At 39.6% G+C, this 20,425-nt stretch overlaps 1 protein-coding gene across 5 annotated transcripts in view; it reads right to left on the reverse strand.

Annotated features, from left to right (window-relative positions):
• Positions 1-20,425, reverse strand: part of LOC134653330 (protein PALS1) — a 190,151-nt gene that overhangs the window by 146,038 nt on the left and 23,688 nt on the right. For 3 of the 5 annotated variants that reach the window (XM_063508658.1, XM_063508659.1, XM_063508662.1), the window contains exons 4-5: positions 10,859-10,992; positions 6,284-6,729 (exon numbers count right to left, since the gene is read on the reverse strand). In XM_063508658.1, coding sequence (XP_063364728.1) covers positions 6,284-6,729; positions 10,859-10,992 — 580 coding nt within the window. Of the gene's footprint in view, positions 1-6,283; positions 6,730-10,501; positions 10,586-10,858; positions 10,993-20,425 lie in introns of those variants that run through there. The other 2 variants (XM_063508661.1, XM_063508660.1) reach the window with 1 other exon arrangement.

Consider the following 20,425-nt stretch of genomic DNA (forward strand, 5'->3'; position numbering starts at 1 on the left):
ATGTGCAATGAGTACGTAAGTGGTAATTGGGGCTATCCGTTCACAGCGCGACGACATACGTGTAATTACGGAAACATACATACATATACATGGATGAGACACACATGAGATGAGTAGAGGAAAATGATAATGTTTTTTTCACCACACCGGCTCTTAAAAGCTATCTTTATTGTTCAAAGACTGGTGAGAAAAGTTGCATTTTATCCACAAAAGTAACAAAGTTGATATCGATTTTGAATTGTTACCTCATGTTGTGGCTAGTAGAATTACTTATAATGATACATTTTTAATAGCGTTTAGCGTTAGCGTATGTTAATTTGGATTTGATTTGTAATGTTTTACAGTTAGCAGTGTCCTCACATTGGTGTGGTGAAAAATTTTGTTTTTCACTCTATAGCAAAGTTTGTCAAACCTTCGTGCCTTGAAAGCCTTGCAATGCTCAACCTTTACACAACAACTTTGCCTCCTTCTAAAACAAATAAAATAACTACCCATTTTGACAGTAATTAATATAACGAAAAAGTTCTGGAACTACTCCAGAAACCTTATGTAGGTTTCTGGAGTAGTTCCAGAACTTACATAAATCTGCTGTATAAAAATAAATAAAACATAAATAAAAGTAATACGATATACATCGACAACTAAGACGGCCATGCTCCTAATAAAAAGATCGTAACTACAAAAACATAATCAATCACATCAGCCTACACCAGTCAGGGATGATTGAAACTTAAATGTATTGCTTTTGACCCTCGGCAATATTAAAACTTGGCATGGACATTTTGACTGGCCAATCGGCTATTTTTCATCTCGGTTGCGAGCTTGCAAAAAGGAAGAATACAGCTGTCACACCCGCAGCGGGAAGGCGATTAAAAATCGACTATTTTCTAGGGCCGGCCGTCGAAACATGTCGCGCAAGTGACAAGTCGTCAGTTAAATCGTGATATTCGTAATATTCGTTTAATGTTAATATGAGATACCGACGACATACATATAGTTTGTCAAAGGACTGTCTCATTTCAAAGATAGACAGAGAGAATCATACTATCTTTGTCTTACACTAGTAATTGCACCAAAAGAAAAGGATGAGTATAGTTTTCCTGATTCTTACTGACTGACAAATTGGTTTGACCAACTATAGTAATAAAATAACATAGTAGTACAGTTGATAAGTATTTTACAAATAGTAATTACTAACAATCTTATGGATATTTATGTCTGAATTAAACAAATTGATTGATTGATAATACGTACATACATACACCATCCTGTCTCTAATCTCTAGACATAACTTGAAGTGAGTACAGTCAAGGAATTTGATTTAACACCTTAACTTCTGCCAGTAACAAAGGATCTCATAATTGTCACTGTGAAACAGTGGTACAAAAGTCATAATTTTGGAAACTCCTGAGGACGTTTACGCTGGCCGAATTGTATGGAATTTGGCACTTTTCGCACGCCAAATTAATTAGCAGGCTGACGGGGGATAGTTTGCAGTTTGGAGCCCGCTATTCTATCCTGGGAAGATACATGACAATTTTCGAGTTTTTGAATTTCAAACTTTGTTTTATTTCTATGAGTTCAAAACTCAATTTGAATTTGTATATTAGTTAGTACCGTAGTGAGGGAACTTAACAGGCTAAGGCAAGAAACGTACATGTACGTGTAGGTGTACGTGTGTACGTGTATACCTATATCACGTGTTAATAAATATACTTATACATAGTCACCGTGTTTACACAGCAAGCGAGATTTTTTCTCAAATAACACCCAACAAAAAAATCGCACACTACTCGCTTCTCGTTGACTGCTACCGGTCAGACAGCGCCCTCGGCTGTAGAAATATTGCTGCAGGCTTTTGATATTTACTGACCCAGATCGAAAATAAAGGAGTTCTCAGGTTTTCAATATTGTCACTTCAATAATTCAAGGGATGAAAATACAGACAGACGATCTTGGAATTTGAAGTCTTAATATTACGACATTACTTATGCACCGAAATGGCCATAGTTTAACTTAGGCGATTGGTGAAAAATTATTACGGTCAGCTAGAGCGAAATATTATGTTAATTAGGTAAGCAATAATGTTATAATAAAATAGCCATATTTAAAGTGGTTAATATAGTCCTACAACTCACTAGTTACCAATACCAAGCCACGGTAACCTAGAAAATACCTAAGATGAAGATTTCAAAATCTGCAATCGCAATATTTTCAAAGCCAGTTTCTTAAGGTTATGGTGCTAATTGCGGTCCAGCTTCCGTCTAAGATTAGTCATTTCATTAAACGTAATGATTATCACGGGAAACGTGTCCCAATTGAGAAATAAGCAAGTTTAGCAAGGTATACAGGGTAAATATCAAACTAAATTCATGGTTTAACTCACGTGATTTTAATCCCTCGCGCGTTTCGGTTTCGTAGTTTCATTCAGATGACAATGGGAGCACCGGCAGGCGTGTCTCACTCCGCGATTTCGTCGCTTTGCTACAGGTAGCTAAAAGTACATCCGTTCGGCCCCAATTTTGGGGAAAGCCATAAGCCGCGCGTGGCGCTGTCGCCACCTAGCGGCCATATCTGTGCTGATCGTAACAGACGCGTTTTGTTAGAAAGTTCAGAGTGAGTCTTCTGTACTTAGTACTATTATTTATTCTGTGGCACCGGTGAAGTTTAGCATTTAATTAAAACATAAAAAAATAAATATTTTAAATACATTGATGTCAGTCGTCAAGAATTCGGAGATTATAATATTAAGCAGGTTATCGAAAGAAATATATAAAACGCGCATGTATACTTTTGGACATTTGCGACAATGAATACCAGGTAATTTAGAAATTAATTTTACAGTACATATGGGGCGCACTAGTGCGTAAAATAGCACTTTTCGTGCGTATGTCGAAACTTTAAAGTGCCATATGTACTGTAAAACGTTGTTCGATACACGTGCGAATAGGTAATTCGCAACTCGTGTCGATTTAAAACACACCTTTCGGTCGTGTTTTAATTTATCGCCACTCGTTTCGAATTTCCTCTTTTCCGCACTTGTATCGAAAATAACTAAAATAACACGACTATAAAACTAGTTATTTACACTTTTGCACTTGTATGTGCGGAAAAGAGGAAATTCGAAACGAGCGGCGATAAATTAAAACACGACCGAAGGGACACGAATTGCGAATTACCTATTCGCACGCGTATCGTACAAGGTTTTACAGTACATATGCCCCTTTAAATATTTGACATAACAACGAAAAGTGCTTATTTACGCACTAGTGATGTAGGTACCTTGCAATGATGTAGTATCTGAGCTATGTATACCTATCATATTGGGATATTTTTCATAAGCCCCAATCTTTTGTTATCAACTTATGAACAATACCTACCTCCGATCCGAAACCTAAAACGAAGTCTTGTGACAAATTTATTTTCGTTATACATAAAATACTTAGGTAGTATAATTTACCGTATTACGCACACAAACTTGTATATTCTAACTAGTTAGTTAAATCCAACATGGATCCGAAAGCGTACTCAATTCAAATACAGATGTTCAGAACAATAGGATTATTAGGCCGTCCATACATTTCGTAATTAGCACGTATTTCACGTACCGAGCGTGTTGTTCAAATATTAATTAGCTGCCATATGGATATTAGTAAAACCATGGAATTATTTCGACGTGTTATGGGTTATGGCATGTACAGTCACGCTCCGTTAGGGTTCTAGCTAAATTGGACATTCCATAACGCAAGTATGAAATAACCACTTTAGCTAGGACCCTATGGCGTAACAATCCCGTGTGGTGACTGTACAATCACCATCAGGTATATCGGAGCGGCCAAGGTGCTCACAAATATCTGAACACGCCTCGATTGTAACGGCGTTTATAGTAGTGCGTGTTCAGATAGTTTTGATTGTCGTGCATTCGCTCACTGTCCGGACGCGGCGGACTTGGCGGGGGCGAGACGAACGATAACTAAATAACATGATTCAAATATCATTCTGATATTTCTGATGTCAGAGTACGTTCGAATTGGCCAGTCAGTCTTTGGAGACTGACTGGCCAATTCGAACGTTACTATTGGAGTAATAGATACTTGGAAAACCTTGGAGTATTGATTTGATGAAGGAAAAGCGTCAGTTTATGTTATAAATAAAGTTAGCGTAGTACCTAAATATTCAATGAGAATTTAGGTAAGTATTGTATTTTTTCTTTCAAGTCTTTCGTTATAAATCTTTGAAAGTATGGTAGGAAGAAAGTGTAGGTAGGAAGAAAGTGTAGGTAGGGTGTACTTATAGTTATATTTTGTAAGGCTTTAATTTAATACCTCCCACTTATGGAATTAACAGATTAATTCAGTCGACTTCTTAAAAAGAAAGATAAATTATATTTAGAAAGTAGGAAATTAAACTAATGTAATATTACCTTTAAGAGCCCATCGACATGCACACTAGCGCCACTGCTAAATAATCGTGATTATTTAAATTTAACGAAAGATATTTAAATAAAGGGGGCCGCTACGTACTGTATCTTGTATTAAAGTACCTTTTGAATACATCAAACTAGTTTCTATGTTGCAGTATTCGTCAATCTATGAACTCAAAACAAAAACGGCCGTTTTAACTTTGGACGCACCCCTAATGTCGAACGTCAAATATTATTCCCTTAGGTTCCTCCCCTGTACTTTTACTATAAAATTATGGTTAACATAATAAGCGTCGAGGCGGGTTTCCTAGTTCGTTCGCCCCCGAAGGCCAGCCGCCACATTCCTCCGTAATGCGATGCGAGATACGGCCATAATGCTTACTAATAGTTCATTTTCCTTTCGAGCATCACACGCCCACGGACTCATCTTCCGAATAGTTGCTATTGGACCACTTACGTGAGGCATAATCTGCTGAACCTAGACTTAAAAGTCGTTGAAATTGACATGATTCTATTTGTACGAGATAACCACGTAAAATCAATAGGATTCTTAGTACACAGTAGTCATTAATTCGGCCTATGTATAAGGTATCCTAAGGCTCCCATGAGGCCCTGAGAAAAGTCGAGAATGAGTGTGCAATGTACATACTGCTCTCTTCTCGTCTCGCTCTTACTCGTCTCACCACCCTTCTCCAACTGGGTCGAAGCGGTGCTGGGGCTCTCGGCGAGATGCAAACGAGTGTGTACAGCCGGCATAATATGTGCGGGTGAGATGCCCTGATACTGCCCGTAATAAACCAAATTAAATTAAGATTTTTAAAGTTCAAATAGGCTTCCCGGCGGTAGTATTCTCACAGGAATTGTAATAATTTTCAGATTCATAGATAATTTTTACATTACCCCCATTCCCCTTCAAACTTGGGTTGGATGTCCGTCATCAAAAATTACCTAAAGAAAACCTAAACTAGTCAATGACTCGACGACCCAGAACCGAAGAGTATGGTAAAGATTGACAAGAAGAGCCGACACCAAAGGAAATGGGATGTGGCTACACAAAAAGAGAGAGAGAGGAAATTTTTACATTCATGACTTCTACGCGGCCAAACGGACTACTATTTTTGTCCACCGTTGATTCAACTTATATAATTTCCGTGTGACCCTTGGGTATTACTTTTACGTAAAGTAACTTTCAATCCGCGTTTGCCTCTGCGGAACACAGTGTGACTAATCCAGACATAAAACTGTAAATAAATATGTCTGAAAGCGAGTAATCTCTCAGAGAGGCGGGTAATAATTTTGCAATAGTTTATGTGTGACCAAATATTATATAAGTGGCGATAACGGCGATTTGAGCCATTCACAATTTGAACCGTGGAATAAAACTAAGTATTCGAACGCTTTATTATGTCTCACTACAGTTTAAAATTGCTTTGTTTTGTGTTGATAAAAATATCATGCATGTCAAAGAAAAGGGATGCTATCTTAGCCATGAAAATGTCTGACTATGACGCAATGCAGGTAATAGGCCTGACCGTGTCGATTATTTTGTTAAGTGAAAATGAGCTCTAATCTAGGCTACATATGAGACAGAACAAGTATGATGAACTTCTAGTCGACAATATAGGAACGATACCGTGACGAAATGTCAAACGAAAAAACCTTCGCGAGTGTTTCAGTATGAGCACTAAATCTCTAGGGGACCTAAGCCTTCGTAAACGGCATATATGAAGGAGTTGGTCAAGTGAAAGAGCTAAATAACTAATTACTAGGTACTGATATGCCGTCGGAATAGGTACTTACTTTTCGTTTCCTGCGAAATTTTCCGATAAATTTATAGACTTTTGCACATATTCGACTCACCCTTTCTCCCCTGGTCCAAGCTTATTATTCTCCACAACAGCCGACGCCCTGATCTTATAATCAGGCTCCCCAATCAGCTTCTCGCACCTGCCGTTACTGAGGTGCTCCCTGGCAACACTGTAAAGATCCTTCTCACTATTCACCTCACTATCAACACTATCCACTTTAATTTTCAAACTTTTCTCACTAATGTCCTTCTCATGTTTCTCCGGTTCCACTTTAACTTCGACAACTTCTTTGATAGGTTCTTTTTTGTCTATTCCGTTGGCTATGATGGGGGTGGGTTTGGCCTGGAGGGATCTGGGGAGTGACTTGGGGGATGAGATGGTGGGTTTGGTCTCGATGGCTCCGTCCTCGTTGATGGAGGTGACGTAGACGGTGGAGTTGCCTATGTAGCCGTTCAACTCTTGCCGGTTCTCGGGCTGCGTTCGTTTTCGGCGATTCAACTGGAAATAAACGAAAACGATATAAGTAAGGGTTTGACTTCGTATACTAGTGAGACACAGCACAATTAGGTCAATGTATAGGTGATTGATGTCGAAGCTGACAAGATTACAGTCGCATGAGCAAAAACGAGTGCTTAATCATTTTATTATGTGCCTGACTTGCTAAGTTAACTTTAACACGTTCACTGCGGTACAGGGGCGTATTTTGAAATTTGGCGCCCCGGGCCAAGAAGTTTCGCCGCCCCTGAAGTCAAGGAAGGAAAACAAAATGCAATCAGCCAGGGGCGGTAACGCCGCCCCTGGCTGATTGCATTTTGTCTTTGGGGAATTGGCGCTCCGGGCCATGGCCCGGATGGCCCTAGGGTAAATACGCCCCTGCTGCGGTATGCAGTCTGGCTAATGAAAGTTGAGCCTGAGATTTATTTAAAACTTTTTATATGGCAACTTTTCAAGCTGTCATTTAATTTCATAGTATCTTTATTGCCAGGTGCGGTTTTTATTGAAATTCCCGCGTTATCTCAGGCTCAACTTTCATTAGCCAGACTCTAATTGCCGCAGCGAAGGTGTTAAAATAAGCTGACATGTAAGTGTCGCCAATTAACTATTGGGATTATGTCCAAGACAGTTCGCCTACTAGATCCGCCAGAATAAAGTTCGATCAATAGGAACTGATTACTTTTTGGATACGTATATATTTTTAGCAGCTAACCCGTCTACAAAAAAAAAACCGGCCAAGTGCGAGTCGGACTCGCGCACGGAGGGTTCCGCACCATCAACAAAAAATAGAGCAAAACAAGCAAAAACGGTCACCCATCCAAGTACTGACCCCGCCCGACGTTGCTTAACTTCGGTCAAAAATCACGTTTGTTGTATGGGAGCCCCACTTAAATCTTTATTTTATACTGTTTTTAGTATTTGTTGTTATAGCCGCAACAGAAATACATCATCTGTGAAAATTTCAACTGTCTAGCTATCACGGTTCGTGAGATACAGCCTGGTGACAGACGGACGGACGGACGGACGGACAGCGGAGTCTTAGTAATAGGGTCCCGTTTTTACCCTTTGGGTACGGAACCCTAAAAAGAATACTTACCTGTATTTTCAAGCAGCTAGGAACCTAGCAACCATTTGATTGTCTAGAAGAAATGAATGTTTTCCGTATACGGTTACCAAATAGGAAGTCAGTTCGTTATTTCAAGGGGCAAGGGGCACAAACGCCTTTACTGCACTATAGCGGCCGTTAAAACCCCATTAAGATTACGTTGCCGGCCTGAACCTAATTGTATGTCGTAATATCGCAATAAGATACTTTAATTAAGGAATGGGAGACTTAAACACGAGACTGTTGAAGTGATTACACTTCGTGTACAGTCAGCAGCAATAGGTGTTCAAAATTACCTTGACACGCTCTTATTCTCTTAACAATAAAATCGCGTCAAGATCATTTTGAACACCTCGCCTGCTTAGCAACTTCTGCTGCTGGCTGTACCGAGATTATGGCTCGCTAAAGGATCGCGGCATGCAGTTTTAGATAGAATATATGTCTATATTGCTCGACTTGTAGGTATTTGGTATTATAAATGCGAGACTGTATGGATTCGTAACTGTTTCACACAAACAATCAGAACGAATTTGTCCGAAATTTCTTAAGTAAGTACCTATATACATATCGTTGCCGATTACGGCATGGATAACTAAATATACATACATAGTTTTGTAGCCTGGCATATACATAGGGGATATTTTATCTCAGAAATTATCTCCCGAAAGAGTGATATAGGGAGTGGAAGTTTACGATGCTCTTATTATGATATAAGTCATTCTAAGTAGGTACCTGAATAAATTTTCAAGTCTATGTGAAATCTTATTCAACGTATGGCAAATAGTTTAGGGTAAAACTAGTTTAATTTTAGTAGAAACCAAATGTAATATATGGGACATAACATAACTATTCATAGATGTTATATTGAAGATATATATATTTTTAAATAAATATTACTCTTATTCTTATTCTAGATATTCGTTCATTCCTTTACTTACATTTATCATTTAGCCGAGTAACAACCAAAAGGCTGAGTCAAACCCAACTGTTGCTCACTATATAAAACGTCTCATAAGTGCTTTACCGTGTCCGTGGCCCATAAAAAATATGACCCCATTTAAAATAAGTTATTTATTGCTAATACCGCCCGGGTTTCGTAATAGTCCGAATGGGGTATATAGAAGGACGGACCCTAAATTGACTTTTACGCAATCGCTTTTCGGGTTTGCTTATGAATGGAGCTGAATTTGGGTTAAGATTATGCGTCCCTGATTTGACTTGGATTTGAGAGGTTTTTAAGAGGAAGGGAGACGACCGCTTCTAAATACAAACGTAGTCCCTATTTTCCTCTCTAGATATTGACATTTTGGTTTTTATTTAATTACACAAACGGGTCTACCGCGATATAAATAGTCTCATTGTTTTTACCTTAAATTAAGTCTTTCCGTGACCACACCTGATGCAACTCAGCTGAAACGTCGGAATTTAAGGTAAAAACTATATCGCGGTAGACCCGTTTGTGTAATTTTAAAGTGTTATACATATTATGTTTTTTTTTGTATATTCACCATAGCTATGCCCCTTCGTATGATTGTCAGGATTTATGCAGGCATCAGCGTTGTTCCTTTGAAAACGGCACAGTTATTATATGCTATAGATACCTAATAAATTAGTTACACATGTGTGTTATGTATTGAATCGGAACCGTCATGTAAATCTCGGCATGGGAACCGGACACAATAGAACGAAGCGTTCGTGTATTGTTCCTTTTAGGTATAAATAGCGGACGCTTAGCGAACAATCGTGTGATGTGCGATCAATGTGACTTTATCGAAATGACGACCTCTGTTACAGCAAATATAGCGTTTGTCATTAAGTTATTTACTTTTGCTGTATTTTATTTTGTATTGGTAGGAACTCGAGTCTACGAGACTGTGCAAAAAAAAATTGTTTTTCGTCTATCTCTAAATAAGACTTAGCCGACTTAGTCTATACAACAAACTCGGGTCTCTAACAAGTTGAAGAGAACTCCAGTTTCGATTTAAATAATAGTTTAATAAAACGAGTCTCAAACTCAAACTATAGGGTATAACCAACACTAATTTTATTGCGAGCATATATTGTGTCCGACTGCTGAGCAAAGGGAGCCAATTTCTATGAACAGTAGTAAAGTTCATAGTAAAAAAAACTATATTTATATACCTAAGTATGTAGAAATAGTTATTTATGATACAAGTGCGGAAAAAAGGAAATTCGAAACGAGTGGCGATAAATTAAAACACGACCGAAGGGAGGGAGGAAGGGAGGGAACGTGTATCGTACAACGTTTTACAGTACATATGGCACTTTAAATTTTCCCGCACTAGTTCGGGAAAGTAGCACCATATGTACTGTAAACGTTCTGTGTCAACATCCATATTTGCATCAGCTTCATAGCGGAGAAAGTGTGATAACTAGAGCGCAAATATGCGCTAAAAACGCATCGTCAAAACTGGTTTAATTAATCGTATGACAGTGACAGATAAAAAACTAGTCTGCACTCTCTCTATGAGCTGGGATGATGGTTCACGTTCAAGTGATTTTATCATTTTGCCGCGTAAGCCGCGATGTGAAGACCTATCATTTAGTTACATCTAGAAACATAAATTACTTCTAATACTTCTTATTACGTGCTCGACAGCCGCTAAACCGCGGACTGCGATGACTACAACTTGTCAACATGTCAACAACCTCTACAGACAGCTTGGACATGTCCACCGGGGTGATCCTCTTGAGGGCTGACAGCCGCTGCAGGCGCTACGCCGCCTGCTCCTCACTGCGATGACTACAACATGTCAACATGTCCTCACCTCTACAGACAGCTTGGACATGTCCACCGGGGTGATCCGCTTGAGGGCCGACAGCCGCTGCAGGCGCTGCGCCGCCTGCTCCTCACCGCGATGACTACAACATGTCAACATGTCCTCACCTCTACAGACAGCTTGGACATGTCCACCGGGGTGATCCGCTTGAGGGCCGACAGCCGCTGCAGGCGCTGCGCCGCCTGCTCCTCACCGCGATGACTACAACATGTCAACATGTCCTCACCTCTACAGACAGCTTGGACATGTCCACCGGGGTGATCCGCTTGAGGGCCGACAGCCTCTGCAGGCGCTGCGCCGCCTGCTCCTCGACCGCGATGAGGAACGCATCCTGGATGTTGCTGAGTCCGATGTCCGATACTGCGGAAGAAAGTATCATCAGGAAAAGTTTTTTTATACGGGCGAATAAACTTTTGGACCGACTTTTTTCACAGGCTTCACAAACAATACAGCCTTCGGGGGCAACTCGGCCCACACACGACTCAGCCCGCGGGCTCAGTTGACACCTTTTATTTTGTCGGGGGATACTCGGTCATTTCATCTGCCAAGGGGTCTACTCAGCCCACGGGCTTAGTCGACCCCAGTTTATCTCTATATGGTCTACTCAGCCCACGGGCTTAGTCGACCCCAGTTTATTGCTATATGGTCTACTCAGCCCATGGGCTTAGTCGACACTAGTTTACCGCTATATGGTCTACTCAGCCCGATTTTGTAACACTTAATTCTAGAGGATATTTTTGACCTCGACTGTACAAGAAGGTAGTGAGAATAGGCTTGCAATTTATTACTTCATGAAACGAAAACTACAATAAATGTAGTATCTTGTGAGAGTTAGGATAGCGATATGTATGGACTTATTTTGTACCAATTACTACAAAAAAAGTAAAGATCTGTAAAAAAATACAAAACTAAGATACACCTGCCGTTCTAACTGTCCGAATGTGCTACATGTCCTTGAATGAATCATATGCCTTATACCTTCAAACGAGCAATTATATTTATTTCAGGGATCTCGGAAACGGCTCTAACGATTTCGATGAAATTTGCTATATGGGAGTTTTCGGGGGCGAAAAATCGATCTAGCTATAGGTCTTACCTATCTCTGGGCAGACGCCCATTTTTGAGTTTTTATATGTTTTCCGAGCAAAGCTCGGTCTCCCAGATATTAATTAACTCATCAGGTCGATTAAATGGTAAGATATTGTGATGCTGGAAATAGTCTTATTCCACCACCATAAATAGTTACTAGTTAGATATTGTTTACGAAGAGTGACATAGGTACGTGCGACCACAGATTGACTCGCTCTAACCATGCATTCTTCCGAAGCACAGAAGTTTCTGGTTGTTTCGAAGTAAGTTCGTTAAGTAGCTCCCATTAATGTTTCATTGATATGGAGGTCTGACAGTTTCCTTACTTGGCGCGATTTAGTAGCAAATCAACTGCACGAAATGAATAATGAATATATGCCTCATTAGGTGCTGACGTGTTCAGACGCCCGATTATTGAAATTCGACCGCTCGATTTCGTGCATTTCGTTCCGTAATATCTCCACTACTAGGCATGTACATAAATTCTACTAATAGAATTGAAAACGAATGGTCCATGGTGGATTACCACTAGATTCCCAATTTCTATCGCTCGTATTTCAAAAATAAGCAATTTTTCGTTTTCCATCGATTTTCGAGCACTGACTTAATATAAAAGAAATAGACACACAAAGCAGAACAAAAACGTCAAGAAATGTGGATCTCAATGACGTTTCGCACCATTTGCATTGATGATAAAAACGCTTACGTAAATTTTGAGTCAAGATAAATGTTTCGTACAGAAAAGAGCTTAATGTCGTAAGCATTAAGTGTCAAATTTGCAAACATAAGTACCAACACTGTTAAAAAATTTAGTCCGATGGCACTAAACGTAACGTATTTACGTCAAACAACGTCAAACGAGAATAATGAACGAATGGAGTCACTTTGGTACACTTTAATATGTATTACTGTACAGGAAAATATTAAAATTGAAGTAATAAATAAAACAAATTTAATTTAATCGGGAGCTCAAATAAAATTAATTCTTGGTTCAAATCCAAACAAATTAAATTTTTAATTCGTAAGTATACGACTTTAAATACTAATTTCCTTGAAATAAATTCTACTTATTAAATAACTGTGTATTTAAGATCTACATTTACTCATAGCACGGGTGCACGGGGACATTTAGATACTGATTGGATTTTTTTTATAAAGTCTACCTATACTTTATAAAAAAAAATCCTGTGGTTGTCACTGTGTTCCGACAGGTTTAGCATTTACAGTTAGTCGATATAAGCCCTTATTGGTGGTGTATATGTCGGAAACAGGGAAATGGGCCAACACACATGTGCCGTTTTGCCTTGTTTAAAACTGCATCACCCCTATCTCTTGCTATAATTAAATAGCAGTCCACTTTGCACGTCGCATAGGTTTTCTTGGAAATCTTCAATTTAAACATAATATTATTTCTTATGAATTCCATATAAAAATATAAAAAAATATTGACCTCACATCGACTCAATAGAATTTTGTTCCTTGACATCCCTTCTTTGGTACTAACAAATTAATTTATTCAAAACCATAAAATTACCACCAGATTACATAAATTATGTAATGCTATCCAAAGAACTAACCGAAAGAAATACATTCCATCCTTTTTCCTTGTTTTATCATTGTTATTTTTACATATTTTAACGGCACATTTCGTAATTGTTGACAACTTCACATTTGAGCCTTTCAAACAAGACTAAACGAAAAAGTAATGCATGATCTGTTTTGACATCACTTTTGTGGGGCCATTTTTGGCGGCTGATTGGGTATCCAGTTCTTTATACTATATCAATGTTTTCGAGTGACGAAATCGAGCAATCGAAATTCAAAAGTCGGCCCCCTGATATTTGATGAAGCTTCTTCTAGGATTCCCAGTTCCCCAAAAATCCTTAATGTTAGTTAGCTACTCAACTACCTATGAGAACAAATCAAATTATTTTATTAAATATTTTGATTTGTGTTTTTTAAGTAGTAGTCGAGTGTGCTCATCGACGAAAAAGGTCAACGACGGCGTTGCATGAACAAGAGATTTCCAAAGGAAATCTTTTGTTCATGCAACGCCGTCGTTTAGGGTCTCCACTCTCAACTATAGTACTTAGTTAGCTGTTAGATCAGCTAAAGTACCCAGCAGAGCTAGGTTACCAAAGACCAGCAAATTAGATTCCTATTTACTCACCCGACGATCAGTGAAGAGAAACGTAAACCATTGTAAATAATTATTTATCTACCAGTCATTTTACTTTAACCCAAACGTAAATATATATTTGAAACGTTGGCGTATAAAGACCTTTGTGACTCGACTATACAACATACAATACCTGCCTTCTTATACATATATTATAGGTATATGTAGTTATCTTAATCGACGCCACAAAACCTGTATGATCTATGCATCAACTCAGGCTATCTACAATCTACATCAGCATCGGTGCGCCTGCGCAATCTGTATTCGATCCACGTGTTCGGCTGCGCTTTGAATTCACAAAACTATCCACTTTTGCTGTTGTTGAACCAGTAAGTAAATCTAAAAGACTTTCCATTAGGGTCTACATGCCTATGTATACTCGAAAGTCAAAGAAAATAGTAAAACGTTTACGCCTCGTTGGCTTTAATCTCGCAGAAGAAAATCTCATTTTAACCGACTTCAAATTTCAAATAGAGGAGGTTCAATTTGGTTGTATGTTTTTATCCTCAGATCCCGTCAATTCGCAACCAATTAAAAAAAATGTTTGGAAGTACAATTAAGGTAAACGTACTAGTGCTTGACATGCTAATGCCCAATGGATGACACCCTGCTGTCACCTCTATTGACAATGACTTAAGTTTCAAGATGACATGTAATGGGACTCGAGCACCAGTACGTTTACCTTATAATTATACTAACAGATTAGTCCACTTTTTGTCAAAATCCAGTTTTGATGAGATCCATGAGGGACTCCTCGTAAAGGTACTACGTTTTCAGGCATTTTTGCAAAAATGACCATCTAGGAAATGACAGGATTTTTAGAATGATGCCTGGACTTTGGCCAGGACATTCTATTTTTATATGGCAACCCTATTTATCAACTTTTGTTAACAAGAGGTCAAATTACAGTAGACAGTCGTTCAAAACCGTACATAATCACATGATGAACACACGCTGAGTCATACTTGCGCATTTATGACGCCTCTCCATTCAATGTATGAGTTTGATAGCGAATGAACGTTGGTTTAAGAATTAGTTATGGTTGCCGTAGGATGACAATGGACTTCCTTGACAATGGCGGTCTTATATAAAACTTATAGGTTGCGGTATGCACATGAGATTATTGAACAGAAATGAACCGTGGGGCCTGTGTGCTAGACGGATTGAGAGTATAAAGCATAATAGACATAGACCAGCTAAGTCGACACGCAGAATATGGTATTTGAGTGCTAGTCAAATCAGTTTCTTTTTTCGAACTGTCAAAAGTCATCGGAAGACCAGCGCTGGAAGCCACCAGCAACATGCTGAGATGAAGCCATTTCGTGGCACTTTAATCTTATTTTGTGTTTTCTTTTATATTATGTATTGTCTCGTTTGTTTGTGCTTACGGTTAAATTATATTCTATTCTATTCAAAACGATTTTGCTACTATCTATATCTAATTTAATACCTTTAAACGAGCAATTCTTGTATATTTATTTATATATGTATATATTTCGGGGATCTCGGAAAAGAAAGCCAATCCTTAACCCTTTGAATTCCAATGAAGAGGGTCAAGACTCAAGAGGGTGATTTGTATTTCGCAGCATTCGTTCCAGGAGCTAAATACTAGAGTTAATTTGCAAGAAATAAGACCTAATACAACAGGGATCAAAATAAATGGTGTTTCTTTAGCTTTCTGCCTTGCCGTCGAAAAAAATTATGTAAAAAAAAGAAAGTCCGACTTAAAAAAAAATGATAAAATAAAATATCCCTTTTATATGCGCTGAAGTCTGCTCCAGATCTGCTTAAAAATACCCCCATTTATTTATAAGGATTTATTGCGATATACATATATTTGGTAAGTTTGGGTTGGGTGCAACTTTTTATTTAATACCTACTGACTGTACAATCCCGAAATAATAAGGTTTAATTAAAATTATGTGATATACATATATCACTAATGAACTCCCAGCCGTACGAAACTCACTAAGCCAAGCTAACTTTCTGAAATCATAAATTTCATACTTTCTTTATAGTTACCACATAAGTCGGCTAAAACAAAAAACTCCCTGGTCTGCTAACAATCGCAGTACCGCTAATAAAGAGTACAATACAATGTCCATAAATATGTATACATTTTAGAACTTATGTCAAAGGAAAAAAGTTGAAAATAGTATAGACTTGACCGTACATATAACTATTTTTTATGTATGCGGGCTGAATTAAGTAGCATCACTCGAAAAGGTTTCATTTCGTCTCTTTTCGTCTGTCTTTTCCGACCCTTTACAATTTTCCACTACTACTTTCATAGCGTAGATAAGTAGGTACCATTCGTGACGTTCGTTAGTTAGGCGATTAAATTGCTCCGATATTTTAAAGACCTTTGAGTATTTTTTTAATGAATTTTATATGGCTACGAACAGTAAATTCATATCAGGTGCCGTGAGAAAAATATTTCAGAAAACAATATAACAACTATTATTCGCGAAGCGTCTGGTTGACGTATCTGGTGACCGTCCTGGAAGACCTGGCGGCTTCCTCGCACAACGTATTTAAGTACCATGCTTCAATGGGCTATTTGAGATATAAGCTAGTTACTAACTTATTTTAGTAGTACCACTGTATATATCTTTTATGTAAATAAAATTTACATTACTGCAGACGCCGGGAAAGAAGGGCTTGCCGGGTGAGTAGGTATAGACGGCCGACCGTAGGGAGGCCGGATAGTGATACGAAGTCGGCAAGACCTTTTCACGGCTAGGCATGTATAGTGCTTTTCTCAAACGTATGCAATGAAATAAAAAAAAACCACCACTCAAAAAAACAAATTATAAATATCAACCACAAATAGCTACACGACAAAAGTTTTTTAATTTTCCTTCCAATCCTGCCATAATGACTTTTTTTTTACGGAAGTCGTCCGTATTTCGCGTGTGTAGTGTTCGAATAGACCCTATTAGCGCCATTATACACAACCTGATAATAAGAATCTCAATTTAAATAAATAAAATAAATGCAGAGGATTTTAAATATTGTCTATGGTCTCTGGTGACATACGTATAGACAAGATTTTAAATTTATTCATCAACACATTGAATCATACAGATTCGTATTCTTAATATCATCAGTACGTTCGTGTATAACAGGCGTTAACACGGATATTTTGGTTCGATAACCATTCATTCACTAAAAATAAAAAATATAATTCAGCTAGCCTGTTCATGGATTCAGACCCCATGTTTACATTAGAATTTAAAAAAAAATACTTCCCGGCCTAGGCCTTCAATTTCGTATGAAATTCCTTTACAGTTCTCTGGAGTTGCTCCGCCCTAAACGTGATACTTCGAAGCCTGATATAACGCCCGGAGCGACGACATTTCATTGCATGTTTGAGAAAATGCTATTATCACAATTTAATTCCATTGGGACAGGAGATGGTGCGTGGCCATTCTGTATGAAATATATATTATTCCGTGTTGTAGTTCTAAATCTAGAACATTCTAGGTATTGTAAGCAGCTAATAAATATTAAAAGCGTTCGGCAATAAGCCTCTAATGAGAATGTTTCGTCACTCATTGCGAGCGTCCCGCCGCTGCAGGAATACTAAGCAGACAGACCTTGCTGTACCTACATTATTTATCTAAGTAATACTATTGGTAATACCTAGTACTATAGAGAAAAAATACATAGAGTGCTCACTACATACATCAGTTCAGACTATTAATTTCAGTGTCTACATTGAGTAGCGGAACTATCAGTACTGCTACTTGACAATAGATGTAGCACTGACCGGAAAGTCTTATCTCAACAGCATAAGACTTTCCGGTCGATGCTACATCTATTGTCAAGTAGCAGTACTGATAGTTCCGCTACTCGATACTAGATGCTAATAGTCTTTTTGGTACTAAAACTGATGTATGGAGCATTCTATGTATTTTTTTCTCTATGCTAGTACCTAAAGCCAGCCAGACAGCAGCTCATCGCATAGTGCTGGCCAAGGTTGCCGCAATAATTGCAGGTGAATCAATAAAAAAGGATAAAATATATTTTTATTCGTGACAATCACAAGTATTGCCTGTTGTTGCTTAGTTTTATGTTAATTTGCTGTATTTAATCATGTTTTCATTGTGCACAATAAAGAATATTATTATTATTATTATTCCTTTATTCATTTAATTTCTTAGATTAGGTTATTTATAATATGGATATAAAAATAAAATACAAAAACACTTACAAAAACAATACAAAATACTTATAAACATATTATAAAAAACCTAACCTAGGGTGCCGCCAGCAGCGGGGCAAGGCCCAAGCTGCCGGTGGTCAGGGCTGCAGAGAGAGGAACCGGCGGACTATCCGCGCCGTGTCCAAGATCACCGCCTTCTGCATCTGACCCTTGATCCAACCACCTAGCGAGAGTCTCTCAAGATGTTGGTCGAGACTCTTCGCTATTAGACCGTTCGCTGAAACAACTATCGGGACAATGATCGTCGAATCAACATCCCACATGGCGGTTATCTCGTGAGCCAAGTCTAGGTACTTACTAGACTTGTCCTTCTCGGCTTTCACGAGATTCTCATCATGGGGGATGGTGATGTCAACGAGCACGGCCCGGCGCTGCGATCGATCTATTATCACAATGTCAGGCTTATTGGCTACAATAGTCCTGTCAGTGATGATAGATCGATCCCAATAGAGCGTGGCACGACCATTCTCGAGAACTTGCGCAGGTGAATACTTGTAGTACGGTACTTCGCGGTCCACAAGGCCGTATAGAAGAGCAAGCTGCTGGTGAATAATCCTGGCTACGAGATTATGTCTGTGCAAGTACTCGCCGTTAGCAAGATGAGAACAACCGGAAATGATATGCCTGAGTGACTCTCCGGGACGGCGGCATGCCCGACAAATGTCGACCGTACCGTCCTTCAGGATATATTTCCGATAGTTGTTCGTCATCAATACTTCGTCCGCAATTGCACAGGCAAAACCCTCGGTTTCTCCGAAGAGGTCCCCGAATCGTAACCAGTTCACCGACGCGAGCAGGTCCACATCAGGTCCCGTGAGGGCCTTGTAGAACCGCCCGTGTAGCACCTTACTCTCCCATGCCGCCTTGCGATCCGCAGTACTTAGTACCACAGGTTTGCGCCAGTTCTCGTTTGCCAAGGAGAGCGGCGTGAGGTTCCTGTCTACTGCCACCACATCACGATGCATCCCACACTCGTTGTTAAGGAAATAATTCCTGAGATTATACACCTCGCGGTTGTGGAGATCCTTGGCGTTTAGGAAGCCTCGGCCTCCACATTTCCGTGGGATGTACAATCTCATAACTGACGAGCGTGGGTGTAGCATGCGATGTGCGGTGAGCAGTGATCGGACCCTCCGATCCAGGGCGTCCAGCTCGGTCTGAGTCCACCTTAGTATGCCAAAGGAGTATGTGAGTAGGGGCATTACCCAGGCGTTGAAGGCGCGCACTTTGTTGCCTCCTGACAAAAGACTGTTAAGGACTTTTGTGAGCCGACTGAAAAAGCGCTCCTTCACCGACCGTCTAATACCCTCGTCCTCAATACCCAACGACTGTGACATACCAAGGTATTTATAGGTTTCTGATTCAGAGATAGATCTGAAAGCCATTGTCTCAGAGAGTTGTAAATTTGTTGAATTTACAGCCCTCCCCCGCTCTACATGTATAACCGCACATTTATCGACACCAAACTCCATGTTGATGGCACTACTGAAGACTTCGGTAGTTTTCAGTAGGTCCAACAAGTCTTGGATATTTGGTGCAAATAATTTGAGGTCATCCATGTACAGAAGGTGAGAAATGACTTCACCCTCTCTCCGAAGCCGGCAACCTAGTCCCAAATCTTTCAGCAGAGTGCTGAGGGGATTCAGAGCTAGGCAGAACCACAGGGGACTCAGACTGTCACCCTGAAAGATTCCTCGCTCAATCCTTATAAAATCCTGCGGACCAGAGCGGTCATTCCCGCCTCCTGGTTGACGAAGGACTGTGGTCCACCGCCCCATACACGCGCTTAGGAAGGCTCTCAAAGTTGCATCAACTTTATACAGCTCTAAGACCCTCCCCAGCCATGAATGAGGCACCGAATCATAGGCCTTCTTGTAGTCAATCCAAGCGGCTGAGAGGGCCCCCTTGTTCCGCCGGATTTGTTGGCATATGGTCATGTCTATGAGGAGGAGCTCTTTAGTACCACGGGACCCAACCCTACATCCATTTTGAGCGGAAGCCAAAATATTATTTGCGACAATGTGCGCGTTGATTTTTGCTCTCAAAATGGATGTAAGGAGCTTGTAGAGTGTAGGCAAGCATGTGATGGGTCTGTAGTTTTTTGCTTCCGTGGTACTACCGGACTTGAAGAGCAGGAAGGTGACACCAGTTGTTAAGGAAGGTGGGAGAGAACCAAGCTCGAGGGCTTGTTGAAATTGTGCTGCCAAGCAGGAGTGCGAGCATCGGAACCATTTTAGCCAGAAGTTGTGCAATCCATCCGGCCCAGGACTTTTCCAGTTCTGGGTCGTGCGGATGGC

This window comes from Cydia amplana, chromosome 13, assembly GCF_948474715.1.
Source record: "Cydia amplana chromosome 13, ilCydAmpl1.1, whole genome shotgun sequence".
In the NCBI taxonomy this organism is placed as follows: domain Eukaryota; kingdom Metazoa; phylum Arthropoda; class Insecta; order Lepidoptera; family Tortricidae; genus Cydia; species Cydia amplana.